We start from the raw sequence: 18,031 nt of genomic DNA on the forward strand, positions 1-18,031 counted from the left end.
TAGCCCCTCCAAGCTAAAATTTGCCAGCCATACCCTGCTGCTATGTACATACAATGACATCTAATGCACAGACTTAAGGTTATCTCCTGTCCTATCTGTTGGCACCAAAAATAAACACATCTGCTGGAAGATAGAATGATCTGAAAGCCACAGTCCCCTTTAAAGTGCCACTTTCTAAATTGCAAATAAATTCCAGGTCTGACATCAAAGCACTGACCCTGTGGCACAAGGACATTCAGCAGAGGCAATTACTGATTGCAGGGGGGGATTTCTGGTTCATATTTAGGATGCAAATCTCTTTGTCTTGTCAGCTGTAGACATTTCTACTCAACCCCCCCCCCCCTCCTCCCCCAGCTCTATTATAGGAACATAGGATTTTGCAAATGTCATTTGCTGCATATCTGACTGATCTGCCCCCCCTCCCCCTCTTTCACAAACACCTCATGCAATTAACTGATGGGTTTCATTCTGATAACAGTGTCCTCTGCACCATTCCAGCCAGCTCTTTGTCCCCTGGTTCTCTTAAAATGACTTCATTTATTTGCACTAAAAATAAAGATCTGGACTAAACAGTGGCCAAAGTTTTCTTGTCTTATTGTCAAGTAAAGGTCTACGTAAAGACTGAATAGATAAAGAATACTTCTGGATCAATGTTCATCATAGATTAATATCCAGATTTCACAGCTCATATAAGTATTGTTAAAAAACATTGTAGCACAAAATATAGCAACACACAAAACAAACAGCATTTTTTTTTTGTTAATGTTGCAAAATTAGAATTGCATTTGCATGTATAGGTTCAAACTCGATTATTTTATCAGCTTTGTAACTATGGACAGCTCTGAAATATGTAGTCTGCATGGCTGTTCTTTAATTAGTTCACATACATGCATAGGAAAAGCTGCACGTCAACTAATTACAATGTAACGTGTATTCCATGCGTCCTGACACGTAACCCTAAGTAAATGTGTTAATTTAATAATCCTCCTATTCCTCAGAGTGGGGTACTAGTTAGGCTGAGTACTCACTACAGTGCTTTCAGACAGTTATTGGGCTAATCACCCAATAAACCGTTCAGCCCTATATCGCATTAGTGCATAGTTGCCAACATTGGGAGGTCCGAGAGGCAGGTGGGTGTGTAGGGGCGGGGCTCGAAGAATCTCGTTTTTAGCTCCGCTCCCAAAGCAGTCATCACCTTTTCTGTCCAATAAAAATAGGGGATGGGGCCACAAAGACGCGCACACGGCGCCACTAACCCCCACCCCCTCCGTTTAATTTGCAGAGCGGGGAGAATTGCCTGCTCTCCCGAGAGTCCGGGAGACCCACCCTGATTTCGGGAGTCTCCTGGACGTTCCGGGAGAGTTGGCAAGTATGCATTAGTGTGTACACTTAGACGATGAACGATGGTCGTTCCAAAGCACCGGCCATCGCTTGCTGTGATTGTTCAGCAGGACTATAAACATCTTTCAGTTATGGAACTTCCAATCCTGCAGTGTGTTTGCAGTGTGCACTAGATCAGGATCTCCATAGCGTCAAGATCTATTCAGCCGGCGGTTATGACAGTTGAAGATCACAGATCTGAGAGTAAATCTTTTAAATCATGTATAGTGTTTACACATGAATCGGCTGATTGGGATTTTTTTTTTCCTTCAGTCGTTGGTAAAATCGTTATAGATAACACATGGGTCGGAAAGTTCTGTAGTGTGTACCAGCCTTAGTTGTTAATATGCATCTTTTCATCAGTATAGATGCTGTATGTCTAGTTTCACATCCGGTTTATACTAAAATCATACATAAATGTGTAAAATAACTTTAAAGACCCTATTTACCTGGGACACAATATTCTGCTCCTATTTTCCCACTTCTTTTCCAGTAATCTGTAGGTAAAGTAAAAAATTTGTGTTAGTGTTCATCATCATCATCTATTTATATAGCGCCACTAATTCCGCAGCGCTGTACAGAGAACTCACTCACATCAGTCCCTGCCCCATTGGAGCTTACAATCTAAATCTAAACCTAACACACACACACACACACACACACACACACACACAGAGACTAAGGGCAATTTACTAGCAGACAATTAACCTATTAGTATATTTTTAGTATATTAGTATATTTTTGGAGTGTGGGAGGAAACCGGAGCACCCGGAGGAAACCCATGCAAACACGGGGAGAACATACAAACTCCACACAGATAAGGCCATGGTCGGGAATCAAACTCATGACCCCAGCGCTGTGAGGCAGAAGTGCTAACCACTAACTTTATCATTAATGAGAGGATGTTATTGGGAAATAAGCTGAAAAAGCAGTAGTCAAACCTTTTGTCCCAGGTGACGGGGGTCATGTGGGAAGGTGTATGGATTGTCTAGAATTGTGAGTAATCCCTTACAGTGTTTACATGCAGATTGTCAGAGATACACTGCCAGGAGAGGCAGCTAAACATCTCCCCCTGGTGGGGAGTCTCATAACGACAACCAGGGGTAACTCCAGAGCTGTCCGCCAGCTTCCAGCCCCCTGTGTGACATCTCCTAGAGGTGAACCCGGACCCTTAGACCTATAGATCCTCAGAGTGTGTGTGTGTGTGTGTGTGTGTGTGTGTTTACTTCATTGTTGTCTTATATGGTCATTCAAATCCCTTGACGTTTCCTCCCAGGGCCAAAAATAATCAAGTGCTCTTAGCAGCTGATTTCAGAGTCTGCACCATCTGCTTCTGTTCAGCCTGCAAGAGGTTTATATCTGTCAGCCCCTCACTCAGGCTCTGTCCGCCTCTCTCTCTGTGTGGGGCTCTTCTCTCTCTTCTAAGGTGTGGATATGATCTGCTTCTCATATGCTGAATATTTCTCACTGTTTCATACATGTCGCCACCAATCCAGGTCCTCTCAGACCAGAGCTGGGCAGCCCCCCATCCCAGGCTCCAACAGTGGGGTCGTCAAGAAGAGGTACGATGGCAGCTATTTCTGTACCACCCAGGCTGCGTAAGTGACATCTGCATCTAGTCATGTGTGTCTGTGTGCAGCTTGTGGTGTTGTCTCAGTGTTTAATGTTGATGCAATTTGCAAGTGTCCTGTTTTTCAATGTTTTATTTTTCAATATTATGGTTGGATTTCTCTTTATTTTGTTTCTGTTTGATCAATACCCATTTCTGCTATAATTCCTGCACTCTGGAACTGATTTACTAAAGTCTGTACTGTCTCCAGCTTGAGGGAGGTTAATATGGATCTAACAAGCTGGAAGACAGTTACACCTTTAGTAAATCACTCTCCTTGGACCTGTTTCCATCTTTTTGTCGTTCACTTGAGTATTTGGACCATAGGACACAAAGTGCAGGACAAGTAAAGCACTGTGAAAATAGTACAGGATCATCATCATCATCATCATCATTTATTTATATAGCGCCACTAATTCCGCAGCGCTGGATCATTTGTTTGTGTATATTGTTCACATGGGCAGCAGTATAGACTGTGGATGAGATCTGACTGCTGGATAATACACTAATGCCAATGACGCTTGTGACCAGCGGAGACATGCGGGCACAGAGATCAGCAATCACCATGTCTGCACAATTATCAGAGCAGTTTGCTAATGTTTTTGGAACGAGGTCTGAGCTAATTCTAGCAAATCACTCATCTGAACAAATCACTGAAAGCTTTATCCATAATTGTGCGCGAATGACACAGATTCAGCTTATCCTGAGGCAGCGACCAATCAAAGATCTCTTTTCATTGATCTTTAATTGCTCTAGGCTGATGAAAGCTAGTATGTTATTGGTTGCCGTGGGCTACAGCATGTTTCTTCTCTCTGCACCTTGTTATTAAATAAAGACCCTATATTCTAAATATATAAATGGTGGTTGAGTCTAAGTACTAAAGGGAAATAATTAGAGATGTTCACTGACCCCCAGTGTTCTGGTTTTGGATCTGGATTAACTTTGTGTTTTGGTTTTGGCAAAACCGCCCTTGCGTGTTTTGGTTTTGGTTTTGGATCCCAATTTTTTTTCTAAAATCCTGTTTGTTTGTTTTTTGCTAAAATCACATATTTTTGCTTTTTCCCCCCCGACATTATTATTAACATCAATAACACTAATTTCAGGTCATTTGCAGTCAATTTTGACCACCTCACAGGTCACTATATTATTTTCATACACTTTCAAACAAAGACTGCAGACCTTAGAAGACCAAGCCTGCCAGACCTATTCAGCAATGACAATTAACAATGGAGCTCTCCTCTTTGTACGTTACCTATACAACACAGTACAATGTGACTGCAGATTTAGAAGACCAAACCTGCCAGACCTATTATTTGTATTTCAGCAATGACAATTAGCAATGGAGCAATGGAGCTCTCCTCTTTGTATTTTACCTATATAACACAGTACAATGTGACTGCAGATTTAGAAGACCAAGCCTGCCAGACCTATTATTTGTATTTCAGCAATGACAATTAGCAATGGAGCAATGGAGCTCTCCTATTTGTATTTTACCTATATAACACAGTACAATGTGACTGCAGATTTAGAAGACCAAGCCTGCCAGACCTATTATTTGTATTTCAGCAATGACAATTAGCAATGGAGCAATGGAGCTCTTCTGAATGTCACTGGAGACTTTGAAGAACACTGCTACCCCCTCCTCTTTCTATTCTGCCTATGACGCTGCCCAACTGCTCTACAGACTACCAAGAACTGTGCTACCCCTTCTGTGACCCTCTGTGAAATGGCGCTGGATCGCCGCGGAGGGCGGTACTTATAGAATCCAAAGCTTGCGAGATCCGAGGACGTAACAATGACGTTTTGCCTCGTTTGCAATTCCGAGGGCGCGCGAGACTGCCGAGTCGACTTGGCTCGGTACTCGAATCTGCTAAGTTCGGGTGTGTTCGGTTCTCGGGGAACCGAGCCTGAGCATCTCTAATTAAAATGCATCTCAAGATACGTTTCCATTTAAATCTGGGTGTAACTACTCTTTAGCTATACGCTACTTGCCATTTGTAAACAGAGAGAACAAAGCCTGAGCATCTCTAGAAATAATACCAGGAAAGCTAGTGCAAAGATAAAAGGGTGGTGTTACCCACAGCCACACATCAGAGTCTAGTTATCATTTCTTTATAGTGCAGTGTAGATAATGAAAGCAAGGATAGGATCCGTTGCTATGGGCAACACCGCCATTCTTCCTTTGCACTAGTTTTCAGAAGTGATCTATTTATAATGGTTTTGAACTCTCCATCCAAAGACGTCTGACTGGTCGGAGGCAGGGAATAACATCAGAGCAATTAATAGCAACCTCCCTAGGGGTGGAGCTTATTTGACAAGTATTGAGTAATTCCTTGCATGTCATGATAACCCCCCCCCACACACACACCAGGCTGCTTTGTTCTGAAATGAAATTAAGACCTGCCTACAATCAGTACCCACCATTTGTCTTTTTATAAGTAATAAAAGCATGCCATTATGGGACAGTAACAACAGGGACCAATATCCTCTGCAGACTTATATCTTTATTTAATAAGAGCCCTCCGTGGGTAGCAATGTGGTTAGGGACCTGGCCAGTTGACTGCACTTTAGCAAGACAGGTTCTTAAGCTGGCGCATGTTTGACAGAGATTCAAATCCGTTGTGATGTCATCTAGTCAGGTCCATGACATAAAAGTAACGGTTTGAGCCAGAGGCAAGGTACCAATGCCAAATTTCTGTACTTACTGAAGTAGTGGAGCAATCCCAAAGTGGACCACCGATTTAACATTTAAGGGCAGATTCAATTAGCCGCAATGTTCCTCAGAAGACCGGGACTGCGCACTTTTACTGTTATTACGCCAGAAATACCCGCTCATTTTTCCTCGCATCTCTATGAGGCGCGAGGAAAAGTTAGCAGCTCTTGCTGTAAAAATATCCGCCGGAATGTGTCTCTTGAATAGTCGTGAGATACTTTACGGCTAATTGAATTCCATCCTAGGGCTGCCGTGCTGCCTGATCAATAGGGAAAATTAAATATCCAGGAAAAGTGGGTGTGTTGCCCACAGTAACCAATCAAATTCTAGCTATCATGTTCTAGAATGTGCTAGATGGCTGATAGGTAGAATCTGATAGGTTGCTATGGGCAACACTTACACTCATTCATCTAAGGTTTGATAAAGGTACCTCATAGACTGCGGGTTTGAAAAGTGGAGATGTTGCCTATAACAACCAATCAGATTCTAGCTGTCATTTTGTAGAATGTACTAAATAAAATGATAACCAGAATCTGATTGGTTGCTATAGGCAACATCTCCACTTTTTCAAACCTGCTGTTTAGTAAATATACCCCCAGAGGTCAATTTATCATGACAAGTCAAGTTATCATGAAAAGTTGTTAACCTACATGTTTGCCTTCACCAAGCAGTAACATTTCAGCAAAGTGTCTCTCTCAGTCATATTCTTGCCTTATTCAGCAAAAAGAAGAAGCAAATACAGTATATTCGTATTAAAATAATTAATCTTTTCTTTAATATTGATTTAAATATTAATCCCTGCTATTAGGACACAGATGGGAGGAAGTTACCTTTAGAATGGCGCTCCCTGGTTAAAACTAAATCCCACATATTGTTATGCATGTCATTGGCAACACAAGATTGTGACCTTGGGAGTAAATGGGTTAAAAAATTAATAGCGCTTTATTTTCCCAGGGAAAAATCTCACTATTTGCATGTGAACGTGGAGGTTAGAGGTCTGTATCTGTAGTGTGTTTCTTGGAATCCATATGTCCGATCAGAGTGAACTAGCTTCCTGTGTGATGCCTCAGTAATATACATTATGCCATGCTAATGAAAGGGCCGGCGTAATGAATGCACTTTGTCATGATAATATTCTAATAGTGTTTTTCCTCTTACTGTCATTGCACAGACAGTATTTCATCTATTCTGCTTTATTTTACATAAATACATTGAATATATGGAAAACCTTTCCGCTTGACACAGTCCTGCCGTGTAATAACGTTACGTTACCCTAGAATGTTTTCCTGTACTGCATTATATCACTGGGGAAAACAGGAGCAGAACATTATCACACCACAGAAATGAGTCATGGCAGGTCTAATATAACGTGCATGGGGTTATCCCTAAGAGATAAATATTTGTTTTCCTCATTTTAAGGGCTACTAAATCTGAAATATAAGCTGATCTAATATGATAAGGTATGTTATATTATCCAGAAATCTATAAGTAGTCATCCTACCATGATAACTGTAGCTATCGCCAAAGGACGTCATGAGCTATAATAAATATATAATGTATAAAGCCGGGCAACATAGAAGGTCACAACCTTGCAAAAAATACTATTTCTCTAAGGGACTCCTTTGTCTGGCTGCATATTGGTTAGTTTATACAGAAAGCAGCCAAACGGCCTAGTTTTCATGGTGTAATAATACATTGCTTCTACTTTCTCACTTATTTTAAATTCCAACTCTGCTGACACCTGTGAGACCATGACGGCTGATTGGATGGCTGCCGTCCAATCGGCTGCAGTCAACACACAAGTGTCAGAAGTCCTGTATTTACAAAATTGTCCTGACTGTAGCGGCAAAACAATGGACCATGGGTGAGCTGCCCAGAGTATGTCCTGAACAGAAGGGGCCCCCGGACATAGGGCCCTTGTAGTTCTGCTGGTTGGGGGAAAGTAGTTTAAATCTGGTATAATAATCAAGTCCAAGTGAAAAATTTGTGTCAGAAGCAGACTATTATCCCACTTAGAAAATGAGCCTTGTTGCAAAGTACATTTTAATGGTCCTTTGAAGGTAAGTGTTGACAGATTAGCTTGCGTGTGAGATACTGTATATAAACAAGAAGACAGACATGACAGACATTGCATTATACACTAGCAGGAAACCCCAACATTCTAAAATGTACAATAATAATAATACAATTATGGACTTCAGGAGTAAAACAGACACTTCTGGGCTCAACTAAACTCTTATGAAACAGACCCAAAAAGGTGGATCTCACTTTAGCCAAAATGTAACATGCCAGATTATCCTGTCTCCCCTGTTCATGGCTGTATATACACAGTAATGCTCAGTGGGGGACCTGTCAGTCAGTTTGACGTCCATGTATTACATTGAGACAATATTCCAGGTTCTGTATAGCCATAAACAAATTATGAAGCGTCCAGCAGTGTTATTGTGCAGAGCCTGTGCGGTGGGGCTGTACGTTACAGGGTAATTATGGTGAAACACTTGCCTGTCCGTCCATATGGATCTGTCTGACCTCGCACAGCTGCAGTGACAGCTGAAACAGTCTCCGTTTATTCCCGAGAACACTCGCTGTCAGTCTCTCCTCTACTCGGGATCTTTAACATAGAGTTAGCATCTCACATATGTGCTCTCTAGAGGAACGTGTGATAATTTGTATGGAGTTTAACATGTCCACTCAGTTCTAGTGAAAGTCCACAGATGCTCCAACCATAAAATTCATTTTTTTCGACATTAAAAACAAGAAGAGACGTGTAATGTGGGCGCTAAGGTTCTGCAAGTTAAAAATTTAAGGTTCATGTTTAGCTTTGCCATTCTTATATTGAAGTGAAGGTGTTTTTCTTTTACATAAAACCACATTGGTGACTTTAAAACATTGTGGGCCTGATTCCAGTCCGGGTGTGAGTCCCTGGGCCTGGCGTATCTTGAGTGAAATTGCTCCGCGCATGCGCCACAACAGGACTTACGCCAATGAACGCAATTCATGTCGTCAACTGACACTGACGACTGCCTGAACATAGACAATGTACAGTAAGGGCGTGCCAAGGGTGAGCCAATGCAGAAGCGGGCGATAAATGTTCTGGGTTTCTATTAAGTGCGTGTTATTTAGCCGTATCATTTGCACCCACTACAAGGCAAGTGCTGATTGATAGTGACGATTGTCACGGCATGGTCTTTGTACTAAAAATTACACGTATACAAGCCACTACATAGTACAGAACATGTGTTTGCAAGTAAGAGAGAATATGAAAAAGCATAAAATACATATTTTTTTATTAATGTATATAGTATTATAAGTTGTTTATTTCTTTTATAATTTTTTTTTGCATTCGTTCTGATGGGACTTTATATAGCACATATACATGTACGTATCCTGCACTGTACTCTGTCTGTCTATATACGGCAAGTAACATATAGACAGAATGTATTTATACCCAGATTCAAATGGAAATGTATCTTGAGATCCGCTTGGATTTGAATATGGGCGCGCGTGCGCTCAAGTTCCAAGCTCTTTATAAATGCGCAAATTGCGCAAGGGTTGCGTTGGATGATGACTCAGGCCCTGTTTGTGGAATAACTTATTCTTTAAAAATAATAAAATTAGGAATTCTTTTGGAATGATATATTCAAGGGGTCATGTTGAGTTGAACGCAAATTGTGTTTTTTTCGACCTATAATACGTACAATACACCAGTTTCGGCACTATTACTTTATGGCCAGAGATATTACGAGAGAGGGACACACCACTTAGGGCCAAAACGAAGGGTACTCGGATTTCGGTCATCTAAATTACCACAGCTAGTTGGCCTTGGATGAGGTACTGGAGAAGCTCACAATCAAAAGGCGTAATTTGGAAGAAAATACATGCGCTAATCAGTGTATAGGCGGCTTTCTCTCATTTTGGACCCTCGCACACGTGGAAGTCTAGGGGTATATTTATTAAACAGCTGGTTTGAAAAAAATGGAGATGTTGCCTATAGCAACCAATCAGATTCTAGTTATTTTTTTAGTACATTCTACAAAATGACAGCTAGAATCTGATTGGTTGCTATAGGCAATATCTCCACTTTTTCAAACCAGCTGTTTAGTAAATATACCCCACTAGAATCTATTGTACCCTCACTGGATAGGTCACAGACACCCATCACCAATCACATTGGCCGGACGCTCAGATATCCACTCCAATTATCTCTTTTTCCATATCTCCTAGATTTGTTGCTCGCTCGGACTGGGAAACGGCTTAAAAAGTTATACAAAACTCTATAACTCTTGAGTAGCCTTTAGTAGTTCTGCATATACACTAAAATACATTTAAAAATTGTATGTGTCTCGATTAATTATAAGCTTAGCCAATAATGAGAAACAATGATTTTAGCATCTGTATTGATTTAATGTTCCTGTTTCTCTTGGCAACACAATTACTCTATGGAACGCCACAACACGGAGGGTAATTAACGGTCGAAATATAAAATCATTTCTCCTCCAAGATATTCATTTGTGTAATAAGTATGTTCGTTGCTCAAAGTAAACGTCTGAGCTGCCTTAATTGCTGTGTATTAGCTCATCGGGAAACCAAATAACTTTTCTCAGCAAACCGCTGCAGCTCACTGAGGGTATTTGACAGAGAAGTTTTTTTTTACAAAATCAAGAAACAAAAGATTTTAATTGGCGGGGAACTGAGCCATCTGCGCCAGTGTCACCTGGGAAGTATTATTTTGGATTCATGTGTTTCCCTGTCTTAGCTCCCAAATACATGTTGCTAGTTTCATTAATCATATTCTGTAGAACAGCATTAATTCTTGCACAAGATATTTTCTCAAGGTGCTAAAAGGTCAAAGGTGAAAAGCGACTATTTGTTAAAAGCTGCCGTTGATTTTTTAATCGGTTATTCATATTGGGGGAAATGCAGCCGGATCCTGCAAGCTCAGATTCAGGTATTCAGTTTCACTAACAAAAATAAATAAATAAATAATAATAAATAAAAAAATAGTTTGAAAATAAATAAATTAAATAAAAATAAATGAATATTTTGAAACTATTGACCATTGAAAATAATGTTTTATTCAAATAATGAAAGCATTTTTTTTTTCATTTGTTTTTTTCTATAATTGCCATCCTGAGGTGGCGAATCTTATCGCCCATAGAGAGTACTTCAGGCGCTACCAGTAATATCAACAGCAGAAACCCCTCGATAGATCGGGCAAAGATTTTCGCTCTTTGCTAAATTGACCCGTATATATTTTTTTATTTTTTTTAAACTTTATTTATGTTTTCAGAAGTAAAAAATACAACAGGTGCCAGGAATCAAAATTATAACACACACATAAACAAATAAACAGCTTATGCAACTAGTGGGTGAGAACCATATATTGGGGGTGTTAAATCAATAGAAAATGGAAGATGGTGTCATGAGGGTGCGTGTTTGTGACCGGCATAAATAAGAAAGATCAAAGGAAAGGGTAGGAAGTCACAGGGAGACAAGGGAAGGGGAGAGGTCAAGGCCGGGACCCCTGGGAGCCACAGTTCCAAAAATAGACACTTATATGGGTCAATGTCATGGGTTATAATTTGAAGAAAAGATATTTATAGAACTTTTCTGATAAAATAACAGTAACACCCAGATAGAAAATATAGTAATCTATCATTTATAGGAAAAGATTGCAAACAGCCAAAGAGTGATTTACTAGATTAAAGAAATACATGTATGCAAAATAGGGTTTTACTATTTATCTGCATGTTGGTCTATAGAGATGCTTTTTCGGGGGGTATTTTTTTTACCAATATAGCAGGTGAGAGGCATTTTAAATTATGGCGCCACTTTTTCCGACTTTTGTTTTCACTTAAATAGTCCCAATTTGAAAATAATAGTTTGCTCAATAAAAAATATTTGCTATTATTTTTTGCCAGACACGTTATACTGCATAATGTTTTGTTCACAACAGGGAACCAAACCCTATTGAGGTGATGATCATGAACGGCAATGTGGAGGCCTTGGATAATCTTATCAAATCCAAGAAGAGTCTTTGTGATCCTAACAAAGATGGATGGTTGCCGCTGCATGAAGCTGCCTACTATGGCTCCCTGGGGTGTCTCAAGTTTTTACTTAAAGGTTTGTAGTAATATCAGATAACTCTCATGAACGATAAAAGTGCAACCTAGCACAGTGGAGGCGGCCATTTTGTCAATTTAACGTACATTCGTATCCATGGAGCTGTTTGAAGTGCAACCCTACCCATACCACAGTCCCATTTGTGGGATGAAGTAATATTTGAATGAAGACTATCAATATCTAAATGTTGCTAGTGATGTCACTGGTTCCTACTGAATTAGCGGGATGCATGAATATTGGAGCAGCACACAAAATGGCTGCCTTCACCATGTGTGTGAGACAGTCCAAGACCCCTTTGCCCACCTCCTTTTGTAAAATCCCGACATTAAAAAAGGTTATGGTAATCTTGGCCCCTCAGGGCATACTGGGATGTAGACGTCAGCCTAGGTCACCTAATGGATGACCCGGCTTTGGAGACAGGTCCACATTAAGCTTTGCAAAAACAGCTATAAAACAAAAGCAACTGATCCTCCATCTTGGTGAAGGCTCCAACAAAATGGAGTCACTCAGTAAGGATATATGTGTCTATAGTTCTTTTATGGCACTACAAATTACAAAATAGCATCAGTACTGTAAGAATATAGTAGGGAAGAGGCCCTTGTCCAAAGAGCTTGCAGTCTCATTAACGTGATGTAAATAAATAATTTGCTATTGTTGTCAACAAATCTATGTGACCCATTTTGTCTGTTTGATATGCAGGGAATTATACAGTTCCCTGTTTAAAGGGGAAAGACCCAAATTAGAGCTTGTCTGCCAGTAACCCGTTGAACAGAATTTTATAAATAACTTTGTAAATATAACACTCTGCAAGATGAGACCACTTCCCCCTCACAGTGCTGTGAGGTTCCTTCTTACCACTTGAGGAGCCTTATTGCTCTTTGTCATCTGTGCATAACTTGATCTGCTGACTAAATGCTCCCTATACTCAGTGATAGCACCATCTATATTATCCAAGAAAAAATAAATAATTTGCAGATTAGTTCATAACTAGCGTCTTTCTTCAGTGGTGTAGCCTGATTTTAATTGCCAGGAAGAGACCTAGAAGTTATTGTATGTAATTATCACTTCTAATGGGGATAATAGTCGGGGGGCACTCATACCTCTCCATAACATGTACTTGTCCGAAGATTAAATGTGCATGGATTTTATTTCAATCAGATAATATTCAGCTCTAGAGAGGAATCTTACCATCTTTCAAATTAAAGCTCTGCTCCAAATTATGCTATTGTTACTATAGTAATGTTGCAGTGAGTGATAATGTACCCAGACCACTTTCAGGCACAACTGCAGATAGAGGGAAAAAGGAAGTGATATATGTAATGCATACTTGCCAACTCTCCCTGAATGTCAGGGAGACTCCCTGAAATAGGGGTGATCTCCCTCTCCCTCATTCTCCCTGATGCTGAGCCAGTACAAGACGTGGTTGGCTTCGCCATCTGTGGCATGATGACACTGTTCAGAATTTGTGCCCTATGTCCATGTATTGATGCCTATGGAGGTGGCCATTTTCATGGAGACCAAGATTTAATCAAAGACTGACAGGTAAGACAACATGACTTCAGTAATGGAGACAGAAATGTAAAAGACACGTCAGTCTCTAGAGAATCATTAGCTGCTTTTATTTAACGCATAGGGCTTAATGACGTAAATATCATGTCATCTTTGTCCCGACCCCTGCTGAAATTGGCCAAAATTCTGACAATGGTTTAGGGGGTGGGGTCAAAATGATGCAATTGATCAAGCCCAACCCCCCCCAACCGCCCACCTCCCCCGGGATTCCGCTGAAGCCAATGAGGAAAAGTTGGCAAGTTTGATGTAAATAGTTTGAGTTTCTGGGTTGAACCATTGATTGAACATTTTGAACCAAAATAACAAAGTCAAGAAAGCTGTTAAATGAAAATATAATTTTTGGTTCCATGGCCTAATATGTAAGGCAAAACACAGGACGCTCTCTAAACTCCTCTCGCAGTTTATGGTGCATGTTTATCGATTGGAAAATTCAAGAAAGAGTTTAAGTCCGGCAAAGGCTTCCCGGTGCCTTTGAACTATTTAAAAGGTATCTTGGGTAAGTATTCCCCCCCATGAGTTGTTATTTACTTCTACAAGAATGAAAATTAAACCAATAACGCAAGTCACTTTTTCCACTGCCTCCTAGAACTGCCGCCCTAGGCAACAGCCTTTGCTGCCTTTCCACAAATCCAGGCCTGATAAAAACACTAATCACCCTCTGTACAATTAATTATTTACAGGTCTTTATATATTAATGTCACTGTTGTATTATAGTAGCTGTTGGTGGTTGTAACTCTGTATTATTTTCTTTGCATAGCTTATCCTACAACCATTGACCAGCGCACTCTGCGGGAGGAAACCGCGCTGTATCTCGCCTCCGTACGGGGAAAATTGGACTGCGTTGAGTTTCTGCTGCAGTCCGGAGCTGAGCCGGATATTGTGAACAGCTCCAGGGAAACCCCACTTTATAAAGGTTATAAAATATTATAACTATGCACAAGGCTTAAATAAGTATAATTGTTAAGCACTGCAATGTTTGTTGGCATATATATAAATAAATATAAATAAATAAAGAGTAATGATATTCTATCTATACTTTCTGGAGAATTACACCTATTTCTTAATATGACAGTGTTTTGTCTAAGCTCCCAGAATGTTGCTATAGTCAGGACTCGAAATTATACAAATGTACACACTACACTAAATGCAGACATTCAACTGGTGACCAGGGATGCAGAGGGTTATTTGTTAATATAGTGAATATATTGAATTTACAGTATGAAGCAGACATTTCCAGAGATGTCCTATAGTGGAGAAAAAGTGCAAGGAATCCTCTGACCCTGTGCATTATGGTAAAGATCAGTGTTGGCTAACCTATGACACTCCAGGTGTTGTGAAACTACAAGTCCCAGCATGCCCAGGGACTTGTTGTTTCACAACACCTGGAGTGTCACAGGTTACCCAACACTGGTATTGATGATACAACTTCCTGATATCTTATAAAAGTGTATCTGTCACCTGCACACAGTGGGGACAGCGGCCATTTTGACAAAATGGCCGCTGCATGTCAGCATGTCAATTGGCCAGTATCCAGTGACATCACTGAGGCAATTTGTGACTAAAATTCATGAGGTAACAGTTCCTGAATTTGAGTAATTCTCAAGAATATTAGCTCATCCCACAAAATGGCTGCCTCCACTGTGCGTAGATAACAGGTGATTTTTTTAGTACCCATGCCCCAGATTGCTATTAGTCATGTCACGCCTGCTACATCCCACGGGGGAGGAGTGGGAGTACCTCACTCCTCTGTGATGCCACTAGTAAACCAGTGAATTAATAGGCTCCATTCTTATAAATATTGGTACAGTCCACAAAATGGCTGCCTGCTTTGTGTATAGGTGATGGGTGCACCTTAATGTTTTCTTGTGAGCATATTCCTCTAAGACACGTTTATGTATTGCAGCCTGTGAGATAAGGAACCATAACGCAGCCCGCTTGCTGGTGGAGTACAGGGCAGACGTCAACCACAGATGTAACCAAGGTCATACCGCGCTGCACGAGGCGGTGGCGAGGAATGACATAGACATCATCGACATCCTGGTGAAGGGAGGGGCAAAGATTGAAGCCAAGAACTGTTACGGCATCACCCCGCTCTTTGTAGCAGCGCAGAGTGGACAATTGGATGCGTTACGATACATCACCAAATGTGGTAAGCGCCAAACATCAAATGGTGAAATGAGCTTTTAAAATAAATGGATATGTTAAACCTTCTGCCCAGAATGTATGATATGTTCATAGGCAAACCGAGGGGGGGGGGGTTCCTAGTGCCTGGAAACCCCCATCCAAGCCTGGGGCACTGTATAATTGAGGTGGCCGGACCCTGCCCCTGATTCACAAGGCTCTGCTTGAAAAGGTGCGTGCACCTAACAGTAGTGCAGGCAGCATTGCCCATGTATATTATGGGGATAGGGAGAGCTGGAGAGCAGCCAAACACTCTCTAAAATTGTAGCCACGCCCCCATGCATGCTGGTCACGCCCACTGGCGGCGTGGTGTGGAAACCCCCCTCTACAAGTCCTGCGTTTGCCCCTGATGTTTACCTCTAAACAAAACAAGGGGTCAGTTTATGACCCATCACATAATTGCTCCCTTTGCATTTCTTATCACAATAATACAAAATAAATTAATGTGGCAATAAGACCAATAAGTGCAGGAGGACAGGTGGGAACATTTGTGGACATAAAGAGACATTTGCAGCTCTGCACTTTGTGGTTTGTAAATGTCCATGAACTTATCGGTTTTATACATGTATGTCATTTTTGTTCCTCATTTACCTGTACAGCTTTATGTATGACATTATGCTTTATAAACAGTATATAATGATAATAATGTCTCTGGTTATAGATGCATCAGGTCAGTTAGATGCCTTTAATGAAGTCTGCTCCAACTGTAGCGTAACACTGTTGCTATGGGTTACATCATCTGTGTTCTACTTAAACCATGGGGTATATTTACTAAACTGCGGGTTTGAAAAAGTGGAGATGTTGCCTATAGCAACCAATCAGATTCTAGCTGTCATTTTCTAGAATGCACTAAATAAATGATAACTAGAATCTGATTGGTTGCTATAGGAAACATCTCCACTTTTCCAAACCCGCAGTTTAGTAAATCTAGCCACATGTGTCTTTAATAAGTCTTCAATTTAGGGGTTTTTTTTTGTTGCTGACTCAACTTTTCTCTTCTCAGGGGCTGACATAAACACCCAGGCCAATGATAACGCCAGCGCTCTGTTCGAAGCCTGCAAGAATGGGCATGACCACATCGTGGAATTCCTGTTGGCACAAGGAGCCGATGCCAACAAACCCAACAAGGATGGGTATCTGCCCATCCACATTGCATGCAAGAAGCGGGACAATGACGAGTGAGTCCCCCCCCCCCCCCCCCCCCCGCGCCCCCTCCGGTTCACAATCTCAGTCCCCACAAACAACCCACATGTTTTCAACATGAAGAAACAGAGATTAAACTGACAGGTCTTGAAAATCTTGCAAATAATGAGTAATGCATCTGGCACTCGTAATACTAACAGCACGGCCGTCCTGCAGTCATGTGGGGGTCTTATGTCACCTCTCAGGAATCTGGGCTGTTTTCAAACATGTAACTGCGTCTATAGCACGGACAGATCTAAGCGTGCAGGAGAAAAGCCATTTACATGTCATAAGAACTGTCAGCATCTGTCTTCTCAGCAAACCCTCACTAGCAGCCTCATGTGAATACCAGGCATATACATTACACATAGTAACTCTGATGAGTGTAACACAAATCTGATTGTGATGTAAGTATCCAATAATATTACCATGACATATATGGAACAACTCGGTAGATGAGGAAGAAAAGATTTAGATGTTGCCTATGGCAACCAATCAGATTCTAGTTATCATTTATTTAGTGCATTCTACAAAAAGACAGCTGGAATCTGATTGGTTGCTATAGGCAACATCTCCACATTTTTTAAAAAAATGTACCTCTTGGTCTAGTATTGGGCACCAACGTAATTTAAAGTCACTGTAATTCTCTTTCTGGATTTCGCAGTGGAAATATTTAGAGGTACATCATCATCATCATCATCATCATCACCATTTATTTATATAGCGTCACTAATTCAGCAGCGCTGTACAGAGAACTCATTCACATAAGTCCCTGCCCCATTGGAGCTTACAGTCTAAATTCCCTGATATACACACACAGACAGACAGACAGACTAGGGTCAATTTTGATAGCAGCCAATTAACCTACTAGTATTTTTTGGAGTGTGTGAGGAAACCGGAGCACCCGGAGGAAACCCCCTGCAAACACGGGGAGAACATACAAACTCCACACAGATAAGGCCATGGTCGGAAATTGAGCTCATGATCCCAGTGCTGTGAGGCAGAAGTGCTAACCACTGAGCCACCGAGATGTATATACATATATAATAATACATATACATATATTAATGTTTATTATACACCTTTACCTATTTCTTCTGAAGTGGCTAGTAAAGGGCCTTTATCAAAGGTTGAAAAAGCCCCTTTCTTGAGGGAAAAAAATGGTTTCCGCTAATGAAAGAACTTGTTTACGCTTTACCCTATGTACTATTGGCGCTAACTCAGTAATCTCATGCAATAACCCCACCGGCATTAAGTATTGATGAGGAGCTTTT

General features: G+C 40.9%; 1 protein-coding gene across 1 annotated transcript in view; it reads left to right on the forward strand.

Moving 5' to 3' along the window:
* Window positions 1–18,031, forward strand: part of ASB2 (ankyrin repeat and SOCS box containing 2) — a 46,861-nt gene that overhangs the window by 15,097 nt on the left and 13,733 nt on the right. The window contains exons 3-7 of the mRNA XM_075192650.1: window positions 2,877–2,978; window positions 11,659–11,825; window positions 14,152–14,307; window positions 15,298–15,543; window positions 16,579–16,753. Coding sequence (XP_075048751.1) covers window positions 2,877–2,978; window positions 11,659–11,825; window positions 14,152–14,307; window positions 15,298–15,543; window positions 16,579–16,753 — 846 coding nt within the window. The remainder of the gene's footprint in view (window positions 1–2,876; window positions 2,979–11,658; window positions 11,826–14,151; window positions 14,308–15,297; window positions 15,544–16,578; window positions 16,754–18,031) is intronic.

Source organism: Mixophyes fleayi, chromosome 12 (assembly GCF_038048845.1).
Source record: "Mixophyes fleayi isolate aMixFle1 chromosome 12, aMixFle1.hap1, whole genome shotgun sequence".
Taxonomy (NCBI): domain Eukaryota; kingdom Metazoa; phylum Chordata; class Amphibia; order Anura; family Limnodynastidae; genus Mixophyes; species Mixophyes fleayi.